The 22,261-nt window shown below is 37.2% G+C and overlaps 1 protein-coding gene and 1 pseudogene across 1 annotated transcript; both read right to left on the reverse strand.

Annotated features, from left to right (window-relative positions):
- The window catches only part of LOC126619379 (putative glycerol-3-phosphate transporter 4), a 3,934-nt pseudogene extending 1,643 nt beyond the window's left edge, over positions 1 to 2,291 (reverse strand).
- Positions 2,292 to 3,248: 957 nt separating this feature from the next.
- On the reverse strand, positions 3,249 to 3,947 carry LOC126619728 (secreted RxLR effector protein 161-like). The gene has a single exon (XM_050288144.1). It carries the CDS (start codon positions 3,945 to 3,947, stop codon positions 3,249 to 3,251), a length of 699 nt encoding a protein of 232 aa, XP_050144101.1.
- Between the last annotated feature and the right edge of the window lie 18,314 nt (positions 3,948 to 22,261).

Below are 22,261 nucleotides of genomic sequence, written 5' to 3' on the forward strand. Positions count from 1 at the left end.
TACCATCCACAAAAGAACAGATGCACTCATGCCTGGACCAGCATAAATAACGAGGCACGCATGAGAGCAATATCCACATTAGCAGCCTCTTCAGAAGACATGTTTCCTCTGTTGTTACTAGTACTCAAACATTGTTGAAAACCATATGAACCGCACAGAGATAGACTTATAGCCACGATAAACTTGTGCAGGCTACTAGGACTCCTTATTTGAGGACATGTTTATTCTTTGCAAATCATCTGGAAATCATATAAAGGAAATTGGTTTAAAATGCCCTCAAAACCTATTTGTTAAAAGGCAGATTGCCAACTAGAATCTCAAGGCATATTTAAATCTCCATTCAGCAACTTATTGCCAAAATGTAAACTTTTAATCGTTGTATATATTATATATGTGTGTGTGTGTGTGTGTGTGTATATATATAGACACACACACACACACACACACAGAGTATATATATATAGACACACACACACACACACACACACACACACATAAAGGAAAGCAGTTGAAAGCTTTTTTTGTCAAATTGCACTATAAAATAATTCTTCAAAAATCAGATGATTACCATCTATATGATGTTTACAGAGAAAATAGATTAGCTACTCTCTCTCTTCTCTAGGAACTTGTTGAAATGAAACAAAACTCACAAGAAACATGATATATTTGTCAGAAAAAATATCCTCCATCCCTTGCAGCTCCATCCTATGTGGAAAGGAAGAGAAATACTGACAGAAAGAGACATAAAAGTGCAGCCTCGTCTGCACCCAAGTCCTTCTGCAAACCAGAGTTCTATGCCATTTTAGGCAATTAATAGACTCTAAAAGCTTAATTTGTTAGACAACAGGTCATCAATATATGTCAGATTAGAAAATTAACATACACAACTGCATAGATCAGAAAGATGGAGACACAAAATGCTCGATCTATGAGCACTGAGAAGCCTTTGATAACAAAGCGAAAGTATGTGAACTCTATCAACTCACAAGGAAGTTTATTTTGCGCTTGTAGCTAGTATAACAGAGAAGCCCTCCTCTCTTCTGCCAACATATTTTTTACTATAAAATTATAAATAACAACCCCTGATACTGCAATAATTATAATTTTCTTGTTCCAAATTTAAATAACGAAGCACTTATGATAAAAAGAAAAAACAGAAGATATCTGCAAATGCAGATGGCATTCCAATATCTTACAATTGTAAAGTCATATCAGTCAATTCAGTTAAGGTGAAATATATAACGATGAATGATATATTACCTGTCTCAGTTAGATAAAATGGTAGCCAGTACAGAAATGTGTAGGCCACAAGCTTTGACAAGAAGAAGCACAACGCAAAGGGTATAACTCCTGGTATCATACAAGCTTCAATAATTCCGATACTTGTCCTACTCACAGACCCAATTCGGGATATAGTTTTTATTTTACCGTTGACCATGAATCCCTTTTTCATATTAGCTTCTTCATCATCAGGTACTGCCTCCAAATTAGAAGCTGAATTTGGTGGGAAAGAAAATCCAATATCTTGGATAAGCAGCCAAGAAGAAGAAAACGATTACGCCTCCAACTGCTATAAAAGCACCTGGAACAATAAAGCACCAACCCCACCCATAATCTAGAACACTAGCAGCAAGAAGTGAACCACTTTTATTCCCAACCGAAGTATGCGCATTCCATATGCACATTATCAAACCCCTCTTTCCCCTTCCAAACCAATTACCAATTACCAATCACAGCAACAACTGAAGGCCAACCGGTTGCTTGGAACAACCCGGCAATCATTTGCATCCCAAGATGGAAATCAAACACAGGAATATTCAAAAAGTATCCCATCCCAAACAAGGCAACAAAAATGCCACTCCCAGACGTACCGGTCGTCAAGAACAATCGGAGGTCCAAAGTATCTCCCAAATGGCCAGCAACATACATTCCCAAAGAGTAACATGCAAGAAACGCAAGATCAATCTCCCCCAATTTCGATATCCCGATGGTTCCATTAAAGGGGGCCCAACCCTTGTGTAACCTACAATTCTCATTGCCCCTAAACTCTCTCTTGAGAAAGACTTTACCAAACAAGGAGTCCAAGCCATTGCCTCTATGGGGATCAGGATACAAAACACTTTTAACTACACTACTGGGTTTTCTAGATGCATGGTAACATGTATAAGCTATGAAAGTAACAAGCAAAATTAGATATCTATATGTAGAAAGACTCCAATTTTGCCTCTAATGCTTCTAATCAGCAAAATCCCAGGTGGGATTTCTCGCATTGTATCAGAATTCTGAGACATTTTCACAATCCCACAAAAACACAAAACCGTAACAAAACTTCCTCACAAAACCGTCATATCACATCCATTTTTCAAATTCAAAAACTACCCAGAACGCAAAATCGCAGGTTTCATGCGCCAAAATATAGAGGAAAAGCTTTAGAGAGAGAGCACGAGACCTTGTTGAATTGACGAAGAAAAACTTGTTAAACCTTATATGTTTATGTACCATTAAAACACCATTGAACTAACCTTGAGAAGTCATCTTCCTAGCTCGACAAGGACTGCAATTGCAGCAAGCTTTCCTCGAACACCCTAGACTTTAAAGGTTGGTCTTCTGCACCCACACCAACACTGTATTACTCGAACCTATGGGAAGTTCTCCAAGTATATGTATCGGTGGTGTATGCAGGGACCTTCCCTCGTTTAGAACTATCGGAGACTATGAACTTACATGAGTGTTCATGAGCTCTTATAATCACTTAACAAGATCCTTACTTGCATGAAATAATTAATCACAGACTTCGTACAGAAGTGAGCCACAAAACCATGACTCGAAAGCATCAACTCCATCACTTCTAGGTCCACTCAATCAACCATATTTATGACTGCTTAATGCTTCCTATGAAGCTTTCAAGCTATGAGAATAGCTCACATATATTTTCATGAAAAGATTCAGTACATATGCCAATCAATCTCTCAGCAGTACTAATTGCAGCGAATAACCTTTTGCAGCTACATTGTCTCACTATAATATATATCAGTTGCTTATGATCTTTCAACAACCTTTATTTCCAACTAAAAATAAGAGCTAAAACTATATTGAAACAATGTATGAATTACTGAAGTAGCATCCCTTTATTAAACATTCAATTCAACCAAGTGTAGCGACTAGCTAAACACACAACCAAAATTACTACTTACTATCACGATAATAACCAACATACATAATTATGCTATATACTATCACTACTCCCACTAGTTCAACAAATCTAGGGTTGCAGTAACTCCCATACGGACTGCATGCTTGTGAAAAACTGCATTTGGTAATACCTTAGTGAGTGGATTAGAAAGCATTGCATGAGTGTCAATGTAATCAACCTTGATCTCCCCAGACTTCACTTTCTTCCTTGTCAATGCATATTTGGTGTTCAACTGCTTAGTTCTAGGAGACCTTTTATTATTCTTAGAATAAAAGACAGCAGCTTTATTATCACACCAAATTTGAACAGGCTTTGCAATTGAATTCATGATCTCGAGACCGTTGATGAAATTTCTCAGCCATATAGCCTGTGATGTAGCTTCATAACAAGCTACAAACTCAGCTTGCATGGTGGAAGTGGCAACAATATCTTGTTTCACACTCTTCCATGGCATTGCCCTATTTGCCAATGTGAATATATAACCTGAAGTTGACTTAAGTGAATCAAGGCAACTTGCAAAGTCTGAGTCACTAGAGCCTACTAGTTCGAGTTTTGAATCTCTTTTGTATACTAGCTGATATTCTTTTGCTCTTTGCAAGTATCTCAAAACTTTCTTGGCGGCTATCCAGTGTGCATTGCCATGATTAGACTGAAACGTTCCTAATATGCTAATATCATATGCAATATCAGGTCTAGTACATACATGTGCATACATGAGGCTCCCAACGAGAGAATCATAAGGCTTACTAGCCATTTCTTTCTTCTCAAAATTAGTCTTAGGGCATTAATCCTTACTGAGCTTTTCTCCCTTTATCATGGGAAAATCACAACCATTCGAGTCTTCCATGTTGAACCTTTTGAGGACCTTTTCAATGTATGCTTTCTATGATCCTTTGTGATCTGAATACCAAAAACAAAGGCTGCCTCTCCCATATCCTTCATCTTAAAACATTTAAACAGAAATCTCTTGGTGTCACTTAGCGGTGATGCACTATTGCATGTTAACAATATGTCATCCACGTAAAGGATGTGATTGTTCTAGGGTCCAGCTTCTTCTCCATTGGATTGTATGCTCTTGCTTCTGCAGCGCATCCTCAAATTCCCAAATGATTTAGCACCGGTTTTCTATTAGTCCACAACTCGAATGGTGTCTTGGGGATAGACTTGCTAGGGACCCTATTTAACAAGTAGTTTGTAGTTTTGATTGCCTTTCCCCAAAGAAAGGTATGCAGTTTTGAATTATTCATCATACTTCTCACCATTTCGATCAAGGTTCTATTTCTTCTTTCACTAACTCCATTTTGCTCAGGGGTGCCTGGATTGGTGTATTGAGCATCAATTCCATGTTCTTGCAGAAACAATGCAAAAGGACCAGGCTGTTTTCCAGATTCACTGAACTTTCCATAATACTCTCCATCCCTATCAGACCTTACTACCTCGATTTTGCAGTCTAATTGACTTTCCACTTCTACTTTATAAATTTTGAAAACAACAAAGGCACTAGACTTTTCAGCCAACAAGTATACATACCCAAACCTAGAAAAGTCATATGTGGATGTGATGAAATACTTGTAGCCATCGTGTATTTGTGTTGGAAAAGGTCCACAAATGTCTGTTTCGATTAGTTCTAGCAACTTTGTACTTCTAGTTGAATCTTTCTTCTTCTTGTTTATCAACTTTCCCTTAATGGAGTTAGTACAAATTTTGAAATCACCATAGTTCAGTGATGGCAGAATTTGTTCCCTAGTTAATCTTTGCATTCTTTCTTTTGAAATATGCCCTAATCTCTTGTGCCATAACTTGGATGAGGTGTCGTTTGTCAGTGCTCATTTGTGCCCTATTGTGTTAACCACACTTGTTGGTATATTGCAATTAAGCTTGAACATGTCACCAACCAATACTCCATCACCAATTAAGTTGAAACTTTGAAATATTGAAAAACCATTCTTATTAATATCAAACTTAAACTTTGATTTAACAAGCTTACTAACTGAGACTAAGTTCCTTCTCATGGAAGGTATATAAGCAACATCAACCAAATCTAGCAAAAAACCAGAAAATAATTCAAGCCTAACTACTCCAATGAACTCCACTGCAACTCTAGCTCCATTGCCCACGAACACTAACACCTCATCCTTGTTTGGCACCCTCTTACTAATGTACCCCTGCAATGAGTTTGTCACATGAATTGTAGCACCAGTATCAAACCACCAAGTATCAAAAGATATCTCAACCAAGTTCGATTCAAAACAAATTGAAATTTTATGTACCATACCTTTGTTTTTCTTACTCTCTTTGTTTTCCTTCCAGCATTTATATCTAGTACACTCTTTTTTCTGATGTCTTATTTTCTTGCAGAAGAAACATTTCATTCTAATACCCTTATGAATTTTCAAATGGTTATTGCCCTTATTGACCCTTCTTGCAGCCCTTTTGTTGTTTTTCTGTGGAGGGTTGTCTTTTTCATTGGGAGGATTGACACTCTCCACTGCATTGACTTATTTCTTTCCCTTATCTTGTCAAATAATTTTCTCTTCATGCACACAGATAGAAATCAACTCGTTCAGGTCCCATTTTTCTTTTTGAGCTATGTAAGTACTCTTCAACTGAGATTACTCGGGAGGTAAGGAATTGAGGGCAAGATGCACTAGAAAATGGTCATCTATTTTGATGTTAAGTGCATTGAGCTTTGCAGTTGCATCAACCATTGAGAGAATTTTCTCTCTCACATCACCACCAAGGTGTTTAGTGGTTATAAGAGTGTTCATAAGTGTTCCAGTTTTTGACTTCTCGGATTCCTTGAACTTTGCTTCAATGGACTCAAGGTATGCCTTAGCATTATTTGATTTAGTGATTACCCCTCGAACCAGATCAGACATTGATCTTTTGATTACCAGCAACGCCATTCTGTTAGCCTTAATCCACTTTTCATAGTCATTCTTTTTTCTACAGTTGTATCTTCAGTAGGCTTGGCTGGTTCATTCTCTCTTAAAGTTAGATCGAAATCCATGAGCCCTAAAGTTATTTCAATATCTTGCTTCCACTTCTTATAGTTGGTTCGATTGGGTGTTTGAATTGAATTCAGGGAGCTAATTACTGAAAGATTTTCAAATGAAAATAAGCATTCAAGACTCTTGGTTTTTCAAGTTTAATCAGTATCACTGCAAAACATATAAGTTGCATAAGTAATGGTACAACATGAAAACCATCCACCTTTGTTTGGCAATTAACTTTCACAGCTCATGAATCTTATATGTTCTCACTAAGCTATCAGTATCCTAACTAATGTCGATTAGTCACACCTTTATTTGGGGATATAACCTCATTGTTATGGCTAATGATACAAACTGATCAATTTAAACCTTATATTTTAGTAGTTCTTGAATGATTGGAACGAATTTGTTGTGTTTCAATCATTCAATTACATCTCAAAAAACATTGATCATGATATAACTTTTAGCATGTTATGAACCTTAAAACCTTCGATTATCAAACATGCTTAACAATCAAGACTTCTCTAGCAAAGAATCTCTTAGTTTTAATAAGCTAAAGACAGTTCTTTACATCAATCATGTATGGTAAATTGTTTAGGGTTTCTGTGGATGTAAGCACAACATTCATGGCTCTTGTTTGCAGTTCTTTTATGCATATTACTTAGTCCTATATTTAGTCGAGATTATTATAGATATGCAAGGAACGTATCTCAAGACTTCATACATGCAAGTATTAATCATAGCAGCGGAAAAGAACCAGAATCGAAATTTAAAGAAACATCAGTTCATTCATGTTGCATGCATGATTTCAAGTATGTCAGTTTTTTATGGATTTTAATTACATAAACGTTGGCTCTGATACCAAATGTTAAACCTTATATGTTTATGTACCATTAAAACACCATTGAACTAACCTTCAAAAGTCATCTTCCTAGCTCGACAAGGATTGCAATTGCAGCAAGCTTTCCTCAAACACCCTAGACTTTAAAGGTTAGTCTTTTGCACACTCACCACCACTGTATTTCTTGAACCTATGTGGAGTTCTCCAAGTATATGTATTGGTGGTGTATGCAGGGACCTTCCCTTGGTATTTATACTACTACAACCCTAGCATACATTCCCATAGTCATACGCTAGGAATCCATATTGTACAAGGATATAATCTACCAAATCTCAATCCAAATAGGATAGTAACAAGAGCCTTTATTCTCCAATTATAACAGGGCTATATACCTTTACTTGGAGCCCAAGTTATAGCTTATAACTAAACCCTAATCACACTTATATTCCACATCAATCTTTATTAACTATATTGACCTATTAGCTGTTGGAGAGAGTCTAATGTCCAACAGAACTGAGGCCTTAAGAGGCCAAAAGTCCAGGCTTGCATAGATGAGAGGATAAGAGGGAAAGCGTAGAAGGCGAGGAGGCAGTGAGAGGACAAGTGGCGAGATATGACTGTTGGAACTGGTTTGTGCTTGGGCACCATGCTTTCTTTTCAGGGTCTGTGAAACCGTTATGTATAGTTTGTATTTACTCGACTGCTTAATACGCATGGCGATTTCTGGTGGGTGTTGTGAAACATGATTCATGCATGTGTATAAAGCTGCAAACAAGTGCATAAACACCCAGATCAGTTGAGTGCTCAATTTGCATAAACACAAGTTCAACATTTAAAAAATAAAACAGCTTGGCTGCTTAAGATGGAGAAGTAGTTGTAAGGTTTTCAAACGAATGTGAGTTATAATAAAATCATGATATCAAATATGTTATGAGGACTAATTGGACTTATATTAATAATGGATTTACTAATATTTTAATCCTGATAAAATACATAAGAGGGAATTAATTAGAACTAAAGATAATGGAATAAGAGTTGGTTACAAACTCTTAAAACTGCAAACATAACTGCTACCATGATAAGTGGAGCAGTTATGATCTCACGTATATAAAAACTGCAGTATGGTCTCTCTTCATGGGCATGAGGTTTATATGCACCAGTCTTATTGAGAGTGAAACCATTCTGAGTCATAGAGAAGAGAAGATCACTACAAAGGTTTGGCACAACAACTTTACAATCTTTTCATTATAGTTTGTGTTGGTTGCCTAGATCTCATGGCAAATCATGCAAGTAAGTCTTGTATCCTTTATTTGTATATTAATACTACATGTTGACAACGATAAAATATATAAATGTAGTCTAGCGATCTGGTTGATCAAGTTCTTTAAGTATCAAAATGCCAACATGTGGTATTAGAGCCAATCAATCTAGACTTTAGACTCATTCAGTTGTCTACATGACTAACTATGTTTTGATTTTCCGCTGCTATTAGAACATATTTCATTCTGATCTATCAACATTAAGTGTTAACGGATTGGTTGCTCAGTATGCATGTTCAATTTTCTGCAAATTCTTGGTATTTATTTTATTTTACTCTTCACAACCACTGAAATGATAACTTGTCATTCTATAAAGATCTTTTCCCATAGGGTACATTCTGAGTTCTTACTAGATGAGGGAGAAATGGAATGGTTCATTATGTTCATCAAATACTGCAATATAATTTAGCATCTTATATTGCAAAAACATTTCATTATTATGTGGATCATCAGAATAACTTGTAAGGACCACCAAAGTGGTTTAATTGCTCTCATGATTATGTAAGATTCAATAATGTACAACAATACGTGATTTATATGCTCTAACAAGTAAAACAATTTCCAAAGAAACTATTTACTGGGATTGGCTATAAGTTATTGTATAGTAAGTTATGAAACTGGCAATATATATACACACATTCATTCTTGCCCAAGGGTATTAAACTTATATATATTCTAGTGTTTATAATTAGCTATGATTTGAGATTCATAATCATGATTATATGGACAGTTTCTTGCTCAAAAGTGTAACTGGTTCCATAGTTTTTGGGTGGCAAGGAATAACAAGTTCCTTTTCTTTGTCACAAAATCATGAATCTCATAATCAAATGATGTTTTGATTGCAGGTTTCAACATGCTCAATCTCATGAACATTGAGAAGTTAAATAGGAATAATTTTGAGACATGGAAGCAGCAAATTGAAATGCATCTTGGTATGTTGGAATTGAGCATTGCATTCACTCAGACTCAACCAACTGCTTTAAGTGAGGCAAGCACTGCTGCAGAGAAAGAAACATTTGCCAAATGACAGATGTCTTTGTTGATCATGCAAAATTCGATGGAGGAACACATCAGAGGTGGCATTCAAAATTGTGACTTGGCAAAGCAATATATGGCCAAGATTGAAGAAAAGTATAAGAGATCTGATAAGGTTGAAATTGGGGTATATCTTTCAGATTCGATCAATGACAAATTTGATGGTACTGGGAGTGTCCGAGAGCATTTGCTTAAGCTTGTCAATCTGTCTAACAAGCTTAATGCAATGGATGTAGCTATTGTAGACCAATTCCTTGTTCATTTGGCTTTGTATTCTCTGCCAAATGAAAATGAAGTTTATGAACAACTTAAAGTGAGCTATAATACTCTGAAAGAAACATGGGATATCAATGAGTTGATCTCTATTTATTGTCAAGAGGGGGAGAGAATGAAGAAGAGTAAGCATGAAACTGTGAATCTGGTGCATTATGGGAAAAGAAAAGGGAAAGTTTTTGGAACAAGCAAACCTGCAACACTCAAGATTGGAAAAGCTGTAACTAAATCAGGTTATCCTTATCTTGGTTCCAAGAAACATGCTTCCAATTCTGCTATACATGTTAAGTCTGATCGTGCCTCCACTAGCATTGGTCTTAGATTTAATAAAATTAATCTTCAAAAGTGTCATTTTTGTGGTTCCACTGAGCATTTGAGAAAAAATTGTGCTGGATTTAAAGCTTGGCTTATTAAGAAAGGTATTGCAGTCATAAATGTCTTTGTTATAGTAGAATAAAACATGGTTTTATTCCTCAACGCTCATGGTGGTTTGACACTGGCTATTTTGTGCATATAACTAATTCACTGCAAGGATTTCAAAACTAGAAGGGCCAAAGTAAAGAGCATTACAATGTCTTTGTTGGAAATGGAAATAAAGTTATTGTTGAGTCAGTTGGTCAAATCATGTTAAAGCTTTCTTCTGGTTATGTTTTAGTGTTGAATAATGTGCTTTATGTACCTTCTATGAGAAGGAATTTACCTTCTGCAACTAAGTTTGTAAAAGATGGTTTTTCTTTCATTGGTGATGACAATTATATTCATTTTTATTTGAAGAATCAATATGATAATTTGCTTGGTTTTGCATCACTTAATGGAGATCTTTGGCAAGTGCAATGCACCTATTTTATGACTGTCTCAATGTTGATACTTCTACTCCTAAGAGATTGATAACTAATGATGGTTCTATGTTATGGCATAGAAGATTAGGACACATCTCCAAAGAGAGGATGATGAGAGTAATGAAAGTAGGTGTGCTGCCAACATTAAACTCAATGATTTTGAGACTTGTATTGATTGTTTTAAGGGAAAAACTACCATTTCAAATAAAAAGACCACTTTAACCATAAGTAATAACCTTTTAGAGATAATTCACACTAATGTTTGTTGTCCATTTGCAACAAGGATGATTTATGGCAACACTTAAGTGTTAATTATTTTAAAATTTATAAACTAGAAGTGGAAAAACAACTAAGGAAACAAATTAAAGTGGTAAGATTAGATAGGGGAGGTGAAGGTATACAGAAATGAGACAACAAAAAGGACTATTTGCTTTATTTTTATAGCAAGAGGGGATTATAGCACAATATACTACACCAGGAACACCATTTTAAAATGGAGTTGCGCAAAGAAGGAACTGCATTCTTAAAGACATGGTCAGAAGCATGCTTTCATAGTCACAACTTCCAGAGTTTTTATGGGGAGAAGCCATTAAACAGCAAACTATTTATTTAATCGAGTGCCAAGTAAGGCAGTTTCTTCTACACCTCCTGAACTTTGGACAGGCAGAAAACCAAGCATTGCACATCTGCATATTTGGGGATGTAAGTGTGAAGCACGACTGTATAATCCACATCAAAAGAAACTGGATATGAGAACAACTAGCTGTTATTTTGTTGGATATCCAGAAAGATCCAAGGGGTTTCGTTTTTATTGTCCTAATTCTTACACCAGGTTGGTTGAAACCAATAATGCAAAGTTTGTTGAAAAGTATCAATCACTGCATTCTCATTCCAAAAGTAGTTATGTATTTGAGGAAATGGATGTAATGGGAATGAATGCTGACAATGGTGCCACAATTTTGACTTTGCCTGCAACTGTTGTATCCAATAGTTTACTCACACAAGCTCAAATAAAGCTTTCTGCACTCATTGATCAGCATATTTCTTCATTAAGTTCTGCACCAATTTCAATTACTCAAGAACTTGTAGTACCACCATCACTTTCAATACCAACTGAGGAAATCACAAAGAACTAGAAGGTCGACATTGTCTAGCGATTATGTGACTTATCTTAATGAGATTGAGTATGATTTTGGAGATGAGGATGATCCAACTAGCTACAAAGAGGTTATGGAAAGTACAAGCTTCTTTATGGTATACTGTCATGCATGATGAATTGTGCTCGATGGAAAAAGAATGGAGTGTGGACCCTAGTTGATGGGTGCACTGATATGAAGCATATAGGAAATAAGTGGGTTTTCAAGACCAAACAAGATTCCAATGGTAATGTTGAGATAACTTAAAGCCAGATTAGTGGCAAAAGGTTTCACACAAAAAGAGGGTTTAGACTACACAGAAACATTTTCTCCAGTATCTACAAAAGACTCTTTTTGAATCATCATTGCCCTTGCAGCTCATTTTGATCCTCACTTACATCAAATGGATGTGAAGACTGCCTTCTTAAATGGCAGTCTTGATGAAACAATTTACATAAAACAACCCCAAGGATTCGTTAAAAGGGGGAAGGAAGGTTTTGTATGCAAGCTTAATAATTCTATATATGGACTTAAACAAGCTTCTAGAAAGTGGTATAAGAAATTTGATGAGGTAGTGGTTTCATTTGGCTTCATTGAGAACAAAATCGACAATTGCATCTATTTGAAGGTGGTGAAATCAGGTTTCATTTTTATGGTACTATATGTTGATGATATACTTTTGGCTAGTTCAAATGTACAATTATTGAATGAAAGCATGTTGTCTAGCAGCTTTGGCATGAAGGGGTGAAGCGTACTTTGTCGTAGGCATTGAAATTGTGAGAAATAGATCAAAAGGAACTATTGGTCTTTCACAAAAGAATTATATTGAAAAGAGCTTAAGAGGTTCAACATGCCAAGTTGCAGCAGTGGTGATAAAGTGCTTAAGAGGTTCAACATGCCAAGTTGCAGCAGTGGTGATGTACCTATTTCAAAGGGTGACAAGCTTTCTTTAGCTCAGTGTCCAGTTACAGATTTGGACTTTGAAGCTAAGAAAAGTAAACTTATGCTTCACTTGTGGGAAGTGTGATGTATGCATAAGTGTGCACTAAACCAGACTTGGCTTTTGCATTAAGTGTTCTTGGAAGATTACAATCGAATCCTGGTATGGCACACTGAAATGTAGGAAAGAAAGTTTTGAGATACTCAAGAAGACCAGAGATTATGTTTTGGAGTTTCATCGAGTAGAGAATCTGGAAGTTGGTGCTATATTGATGCTGATTTAGGTGGCTATGTGGATGATAGGATGTCAACAAGTGGCTATGTTTTCTTGTGGAAGAGCAATCTCATGGAGAAGCAAGAAACAAACAACAAGAGTTGTATCCACAATGGAATCATAATACATTGGCTGCTTTGGGGCAATGAAACAAAGCAATTGGATGAGGAACTTGATCCGAGAGATGCAGGTGGTAAAAAACATTGCAGGGCCTTTAAATGTTTATTGTGACAATGCATCAGCTGTTTTCTTTACCAAAAACAACAGAAGATCAGAAGCATCTAGACTAATGGACATTAAATATTTGAAAGTTCAAGAAAAAGTTAAAGTGAAAGTCATTGAGATAGAACATCTTGGTACTTTTAACATGGTGGCAAACCCTTTGTCAAAAGCAGTACATATTACAAGCATGGGTTTGTGGACATGCCTTGATCATGTTTGAATGTTGGAGTAAGGTATAATATCCTTACTCACATTATTGAATTTATATTTATGCAGTAATGTTGTTTGGTGTAGTTTCAAACTTCATAAATGATGTGTACTGCATGCATTTTGTTATTTCAAGTTTTCATGAAAAGTTTTGGTGATGCAGAAAACATAACGAATACATAAATGTATTAAAGGAGACCAATCTTATGTGGGAGGATTACTAGTATCATTGAAGCTCCCTACTGAAGTTCCCTAAGTTACAATGTCAGCAACCTTAATCAGTTTGTGATTCTAGAGTACTTATACAATGTTTTTATGCATAATGTTTTCTTGAGTTCAATTGATAAGCCAGTGATTGATTGTAAAAGTCATTCTAATTAGCATAAGTCAATGATCACCTTGGTTGTCTTAACATATATTTTGCATATGGTTTAATTATACTCATATGGGAGAATGTAAGGTTTTCAAAGGAATGTCACAACAAAAAAATAGTCATTACCGACGAAGATTTTATAAGGGCCCTAAAAAACCGTCGTAAAAAGCACATTTTGCGACCATAAAATATGGGTCGTCGGTAACACAATATGAAACAAATTTTTATTACTAACACACATAATATCATTGGAAAAAGTCTCAAGTTTCGTCGGAAATGCACTTTTGTTTGGCGAGAAGAATTGGTGTCAATTGTATTGACGACGAGTAAAGTTCTTATCGGAAATAGAATGGTTATTTCTGAAGGTTTACTCATGTTGATGAAATTGATTTAGTATTTTCAAGGGAAAAAAATCCTCTCGGTAATGTTTTATATTTTTGAGGGGCAAAAAGTCCTCTCAGTAATGCCTTTATATTTTCAAGGGTGATTAGTTGTTGTCAGAAGTAATCATATTTTTTCTTTGTCAAAATAAATTTGTAAGGCATATGGTTTTGTTGGGATCAATTATTCACCAATGGTCACATGTGTCGTTGGAATATTCTTGAAATAAGTTTGATGCTTAATTTAAATTCTACAATAAATAGATCATATAAGTTAGAATACATATGGAAAAATCCACAAAACCGTATTAAAATAGTACTATCCATTGGTGCAAATATTTTAAATTGAAGATCAAATTTGTTCGTCGTGCTCTTATAGGGTTGAGGAGTGTATTTGTGAAAAATCAGCAAAATTGGAGTTAAAATAACTATTAAATTGTGAATTTTCGTTTATAACCGTCGAAAGATTTCGTCCCGTTACCTAATATTTGAATGTTTGTTTTTTGCGATTTTTTACGTATGCGATCTTGGAGCATATACAAACAAGTTTGACGGTTGGATTGTTGAAACTAGTTTTATAGAATGTGTATCTCTTCAAAACGATAGATTCAACAAACACTTGGAGTTTATTTTATACTTCCATTAAGTAGAGCATAATAATTTGTGGTATTCACTATTGCAAATATTTTAAATTGAAGATCGAATTCATTCGTCATACTCTTGTAGGGTTGAGGAGTATAGTTGTAAAAAATCAGCAAAATTAGAGTTAAAATAACTGTTAAATCGGGAGTTTTCGTTTAGAACCGTTGAAAGGTTTCGTCCCGTTACCTAATATCTGAATGTCATTTTTTTTGCGATTTTTTACGTATGCGATCTTGGAGCATATACAAACAAGTTTGACGGTTGGATCGTTGAAACTAGTTTTGTAGAATGTATATTCCTTCAAAACGATAGATTTAACAAACACTTGGAGTTTATTTTATACTTCCATTAAGTAGAACATAATATTTTGTGGTATCCACTAGTGCAAATATTTTAAATTGAAGATCGAATTCTTTCATCGTACTCTTATAGGGTTGAGGAGTGTATATGTGAAAAATCATCAAAATCGGAGTTAAAATAAACGTTAAATTGTGAGTTTTCGTTTATAACCTTCGAAAGGTTTCGTTCGGTTACCAAATATCCGAATGTCTGTTTTTTGCGATTTTTTACATATGCGATCTTGGAGCATATACAAACGAGTTTAATGGTTAGATTGTTGAAACTAATTTTGTAGAATGCGTATGAGATTATAGTATATAGACGTAAACGTCAATCAATGGTTAAATTTTAATCTATGGTTTATGAGATTATAGTGACAAATTTCGGAACTAACCTCTTCACAAAAGTTGTCGAGCTTGATATTACAAGCGTTTGTATATTTTTTTTTGTACTTCTACATTAATTAAAAACTATTAAAATCTTAACTACAATAATAGCCATAAGATTTAATCTTACATATGTGAGATTAAATTCTTACCGTTGAATTTAATCTAGCAATTAAATCATAAAAGTGTTTTTGGCGGGCTGCCAAAATTTTGGCATGGCGCCCAAAAACTAAACTATATTTCCAAAGAACGTCGTTTAGCGCTATCTCTTCCTTTTCATTTATCTCTCACAACTTCTTTGCCTTTTCTCTCTCAGAAGCCTTTATCCTTCATTTCTCAAAATCTCTCGCAGCAGCTTCTCTCTCCATCGCTCTGTCGCAATCCATGGCCTTCTCAAATGGGTGAAGTTTTCTCTTCCCCTCTTCTCGGATTTTCTCCAGTATGACGGCATTTCGTTCCGAGCGAAGGAACTCAGAAGCTCTGTTTCTCTGGGCTATTCACCTGCTACGCATCGATACTAAAGTGGTCCAGGTTTATAAAGTATGCCCAGTAGCTTCTTGACGATTTCTGCGTTTACTCGAATCAGATCCTTCACCGCCCAACTGATGTAGCTTTCGGGCCAAAGATCAAACGATTCCTCATCAACTCAGGTACCTTCTATACCTAATGTAACAGCACGTCCTTAAAAATGATGATTTTATAATTTTAATACGTGAGTTATGAAGATGCCCTTCGAGGCAAAGTGTTGACTTATGTTGACTACTGTGTCGTGTCATGTAAGACTCATCTTCTTGGCGTATTCTCATTTTACTCATCGCTACGGACGTGTGGACGCAAACGGGACGTGATTTGGAGCTATAACGAAAGAGTTATTAATATTTAAAGTTAAGGACATTTTAGTAAATTAATTAATTTCAAATTTTGTTGAGGGGAAAATCTGGAGTGCCATATGGGTGGCCTAGATTAAAAGGAATGAGGAATGGATGGTGGAGATGTAAAGGAAAGAAGATAAATGAAAAATGAGAGGAAGTGTGTGACCAATAGGGAGAGGAGATAGTTAGGATGGCCCAATCAGAAATAAGGGAAAAGAGGAAAAATGAGAGAAGAGGGGAACAGGGGATCCCAGTGAACCACGTTATCTAACCCCCTGGAAAATGTTCCACGACCTTCCCTCTACCCATTACAACCCAAAATTGTAGAAATTTAGCCATGAAGGTATGAGAACCGCACTGATGGGTACGAGAAACCCTTACCATCGATTCTCCCATTATTGAAACAATTTTCACCAATTACCACCACTTATAGCATCGTCATGAGGTCTGGAATAAAGCCCAAGCAAGTTTTGGGGCGTCGGAGTTCGTTTGAGGTCGAATGGAGCACACCTAAATTCAAGGGTTCCGTACGGTTCATGGTGATTTGAGGTGTTTCTCGCCCAAATTGGCCTTATTCACAGGTATAAAGTTTGCTTTACTATTTGAGATCTTCATTTCTGTAATTTTTTAGAATTTTTAGAAATAGTTGAGTTTTTCAGCGAACCGAGATGGTCGACTGCCAACCGTGGTGGCTGGTGCGGCGGTGCGTGGCTAGGGGGCCGTTGATGTTATTCTTAAGCTAATTAGATACCTTGAGTTCAGTTTTGGTAGTTGAATGACGTAGGTTGACTGTTGGAGTTAAAATTCTCTATGTTACGTTAGTAGGTCATTGTACGAATCGACAATCTGACCGTTAAATCGTCACCAAACTTTAATATGTTATAATACGTAATATTTGAAGACCATAGGAACTTACGGATTGGAAATCCGATATACGGATCTTCCCGAAATTGGATTTGTAAGTTCATATAAAATAAAAGAGGTTAACCGCCACTTGGTTTTGACAATTGGCGGAGATTCGACCGTTGGATCGTAATGGGACTTTAGGATATTGTTCTAGAAGTATAATGTTGATCTTTGGAAGCAACGGATTGGAAATCCGTGATGCAGATCTTCCGAATTGAATTACGTAGGGATGTGTTTTATGTAAATTGTGTATTTTATCGGTACGAACTCTGAGATGTGATTTGATAATTGGTCATAGGCGACGATGGTTCGTGATGTCTCGATATGCATGCTAAGGAGTCATAGCGCGGACCTCAAGTAAGTGGGTCTTTTCCTTTTTCTCGTACATTATATATATATGTGTGTGTGATTGACAATTCCACAACGTTTATAAAATTGCTTATTGCGTATAATTATTGTGGATGCTTTGAAGTACTAATGTGAACTACGAATGGCTTGATCCCTATTTAGGGTACATAGGAAGTCTAACGAGACGTTAGATGCAGCCATACAATATTTGAAACAAAAACCTTATTTGGGAATTGAGTAATGTGAAGGAAATTGGTGGAAACATGAGATTTAACCTTATGTTTTTAGTGGTTGGATGTTGGTCATAAATCAATGTGGAAGGAATCAAGAAATTGAAATAAGGAAACGTAAGTAATGATAGTTAATTAAACTGGTGTTTAGTTAGATTTAGGGGAGTAGGACATTATAGATTGTGCATTTTACGCCACATTATATATATATATATATATATATATATATATATATATATATGTATATATGTATATATGTTGAAAAATACTATGATATGGTTGAGTTTTAGATTTGCATTATGGCATATCCATGTGTATATTACCTGCACATAATTATTGTGAACGCTTGAAGTGCAAAGGTGAACGCAAGACACCTAGGTAAGTTCAGGTAAGTTTATGGTATTAGTTGAAATGATGGAGTTATGGCATGACTACATGCATGTTTTAAGCAACTCCGACACTGTCGTACTGGTTGCCCATGAGTCGTACATGTTATGTTGAGATACATTGAGAGCTCATAAACCTGCACCCCGGTGTTAGTGCTCCCGCCTGTGGCCAGGGCACAATCCTTCACGTGATCGTAGCACTTGAGCGTATTTATTTACACCCAATCCTGTCTTACAGACCACTTTAGGTAGTTCCGACTCGAGTGCAGGTATACTTATTGAGCTATAGATAAGTTGTATAGATCACAAGAGGTGACTCCGACTTATGAGCTAGCATATGTGATGAGATATATGATGAGCTAGCATATGTGATGAGATATATGATGAGCTAGCATATGTGATGAAATATGTGATGAGCTAGCATATGTGATGAAATATGCTAGCATATGTGATGAAATATGCTAGCATATGTGATGAGATACATATGATGAGCTAGCATATGTGATGAAATATGTGATGAGCTATGAAATATGTGATGAGCTATGAAATATGTGATGAGTTAGCATATGTGATGAGATATGGATAAGTCATATAGGTCACAAGAGGTGACTCCGACTTATATGCTAGCGTTAATTGATGAGGGGTGCAGTCATACAAGTCACCGTAGGTGACTCCGACTTGCGTGCTGGTGTGGGTTATTAATTATATGATTATTGATATTGTTGATGAGATGTTGTGTTGTAGCATGATTATGGATTTACAGTTGATATACTCTTTGTAGACATCAAAATTTCGGTGAAATAAATGTTGATCAATAATTAAAATTTCAACGTTTACATGTCATAAATTTTACACTTAGCATGTGACTCAACAAAAAATCGAGAATCATAAAAAAGTCATCAAACATGACACGTGTCAACACTTGGCAAAAATGATTTATTTCATCTGATTATTTAAATCTAAAAATCAAGTTTTGGAATTATGTAAATAGGAAGCCAAGGCATTCATTTTGACACCAATTGATAACCAATCCACTTCACACCAACACCTTGAAGCTTTGAAACTCCAAAGCTCCCAAGCAAATCCCGAAGGATCAAGAAAACTCTCTTCGTTCTTCGTCAAATCATCGTTCAAGATCAAGCTCCAACGGCCCTTGAAGAACTTCCACCAATTCAAGATCAAGCCCCGATGGCCCTTTGGATCAACGATGTCAACAAACCCGCACAACTGTTTATCCTAAGATCCAGCCCCGATGACCCTTGGATCAACAACCCAATCCACAAATCTACACATTACGAAGATCGAATCAGAGGTTAAATTTGTAGAAGAGATTGTAACCCCTAAATCATTAATACAAATATTATTTTGTACACGTATTCTTGTCTCGTTCATCGCAGGAATTTCCGTGTTTACAAATTTGGCACGCCGGTGGGACTTTCTCTACCTCTCATCTCTATCTTTGAATCTGCAAAGAGCACAAATGCCATCAAAGAAGGCTCAAGTCGTTCTCGCAACCAATGTAAAGAACAAGAGCGTCATCACAACAGGTGGTGTCACTTCGGGCGTCACAACTTGAAGCAAGGCAAGAGATATTTTTGCCACCTTTTCCATCCCTGCATTAACTCCACCGAAGGAACAAGAGCACCCGAGGCACGAACCTGTGATCACCCTGGCCTCGCTAAGGGTGTTAAGGGAGGAAAGCCCAAGGAAATACTTTGGTTCCATGCTTTCTGATGCCAACTTAAGCGACAACTCATCCATGCAAGTCATGACCACTAGAGAGACTTCAATCGATGAGCAGCTGGCTCATATGAATGAAGCGATCGCAAGGCTAACACGGATTATGAAAGCGCATCAATCGTTAACCAATTGGAGAGACTCATAAATCGCTGCAATCGTTAACCAATTGGAGGCGCAGCAAGACGAAAAATCCGACCTAAAGGGTAATCCACTAAAGAGAGAAGCTGGCAAAGAAGATGAGCCTCCGGTGGAGAAAATCGATGTGAAGCCGGAGCCAGACCAAGCAGTGGCACTTATGGGATCTCTTTCTATCCAGCAGCTGCAGAAGATGATCGCCAGCACCATCAAGGCGCAGTACGAAGGAAGCTCACATGACTCCGTACTATACTCAAAGCCTTACTCCAAGAAGATTGATGCTTTGAAGATGCCAAAAGGTTATCAGCCACTAAAATTCATGCAGTTCGATGGAAAGGGAAACCTGAAACAACATGTCGCCCATTTCATTGAAACCTGTAACAATGCTGGAACGGAGGAAGACTACCTCGTCAAGCAGTTTGTGTGCTCACTAAAAGGTAACATCTTTGACTGGTATACCGACCTCGAGCCCGAATTTGTCAACAGTTGGGATCAACTAGAGAGGGAGTTCTTCAACCGCTTCTACAGCAACTTCCACACTGTGAGCATGCTAGAGCTGACGAGCACCAAGCAATGGAAGGATGAGCTAGTCGTGGGCTACATCAACCGATGGTAAAATCTAAGCCTCGACTGCAAAGACAGGCTCTCGGAGATCTCTTAAATCGAGTTGTGCATCCAAGGCATGCAATGGGGGTTACACTATATCCTTCAAGGCATCAAACCACAGACCTTTGAAAAGTTAGCCACCGTGCCCACGACATGGAGCTAAGTATTGCCAATCACAGGAAGAAAGAGCCGATCACTGACTTTAAGAAGGATAAGGTGTTCTCCCCAAATGTAGACAAGACTGGGAAGAAACCCCCCTAAGGAAGCGTTCACCGTCAATACTGCACCCATTAAGACTGCCTCCGCGCCTATCAAGATCTCCTCCAAAACCAAAGCAAATGAGATAAAGAGAGATGAGCCTCTTCGCACCCAAGACAGGTACAAAAGCACATTGAGGGAATTGGAGCATAAGGCGTACCTTTTCCTGACTCAGACATGGATGCAATGTTAGACGACTTGCTGGAAAAGAAGGTAATCGAGCTACCTGAATGTAAGCGCCATGAAGAGATGAATCGCGTAAACGATCCTAAATACTGCAAGTACCATCGAATCGTGAGCCATCCTGTGGGTAATTGCATTTAGATCCTTCAATCCTGTGCCTCTCCAAGCGACACCAGACCATTCTTATCAATGCTCAAGTTGCACGATACCTTCTACGCAACCATCGCCGGGGGCAAACGAACAAGATGCACATACCGATGATGAAGAAGGATGGACATTGGTGACCTAAAAAAAAAAAAGGAAACCAAAACCACAAGACCAAAGGTGGAACAAGGGAGAAAGCATCGTCGCCACAACAGTAGGAAGCCCAAAAGAATAGTAAAAGCTGTTAAACTAACATATGCTGGGGAATCTATGGAGCAAGAGCCACGCATTCCTATCTCCTTGCACGAGTACTTCCCGAAGGACTTTTTCCAACAATGCACTATCGCTGCATGTCATATGGTCGAAGTAGAAATGGAAGAGCCCTCAAAAGGCAAAGCTATCGCCATTGAGGGAGAAAAAACTCTCACGTTGCAAGAAAGTCTGCCAACACACTTTAGCATCGAGGAAGCGCTACGATTGCCAAAGAAGATGCAAAGAGCACTGGCAGCGGTCTTGGCACGTCTTGACGATCACGAAGTGCAAGAAAGCAAGAACGAAGGCTTGAAGCTTCGGCCACATGATGTGCCATCGAGGACGCAATCCACTTCACCGGCGAAGACTTGTTGCTAGGATCTAAACCTTACAACCGTCATCTCTTCGTCTCTGGGTACATAAGGGAGCACAAAGTCAACTGCATGCTTGTGGATGGTGGATCACCCATAAACATCATGTCAAAGTCAACAATGACTATAATCGGCATGAAGGCAGATAAATTGTCCCTAAGTTGTCTACTAATCCAAGGTTTTAATCAAGGAGGACAAAGAGCGATGGGCATGATCCGAGTGGAGATGACTATTGGTGAACTCAAGTCAAGCACGATATTCCACGTGATTGATGCAAGAACTTCCTACGGCTTGCTCTTAGGAAGGCCATGGATCCATGCGAATGAAGTAGTACCGTCCACCCTTCACAAATGCTAAAAATTCTACCGAGAATGAGTGAATGTGATCTATGGTGACACCAAACCGTTCACCGAAGCCAAATCACATTTCGCAGATTCCA

The sequence above is a fragment of the Malus sylvestris genome, chromosome 4 (assembly GCF_916048215.2).
Source record: "Malus sylvestris chromosome 4, drMalSylv7.2, whole genome shotgun sequence".
NCBI lineage: Eukaryota > Viridiplantae > Streptophyta > Magnoliopsida > Rosales > Rosaceae > Malus > Malus sylvestris.

Coding starts and splice junctions, on each gene's coding strand:
- LOC126619728 (XM_050288144.1), bottom strand. CDS start 3,947: ATGGCTAGTAAGCCTTATGATTCTCTCGTTGGGAGCCTCATGTATGCA.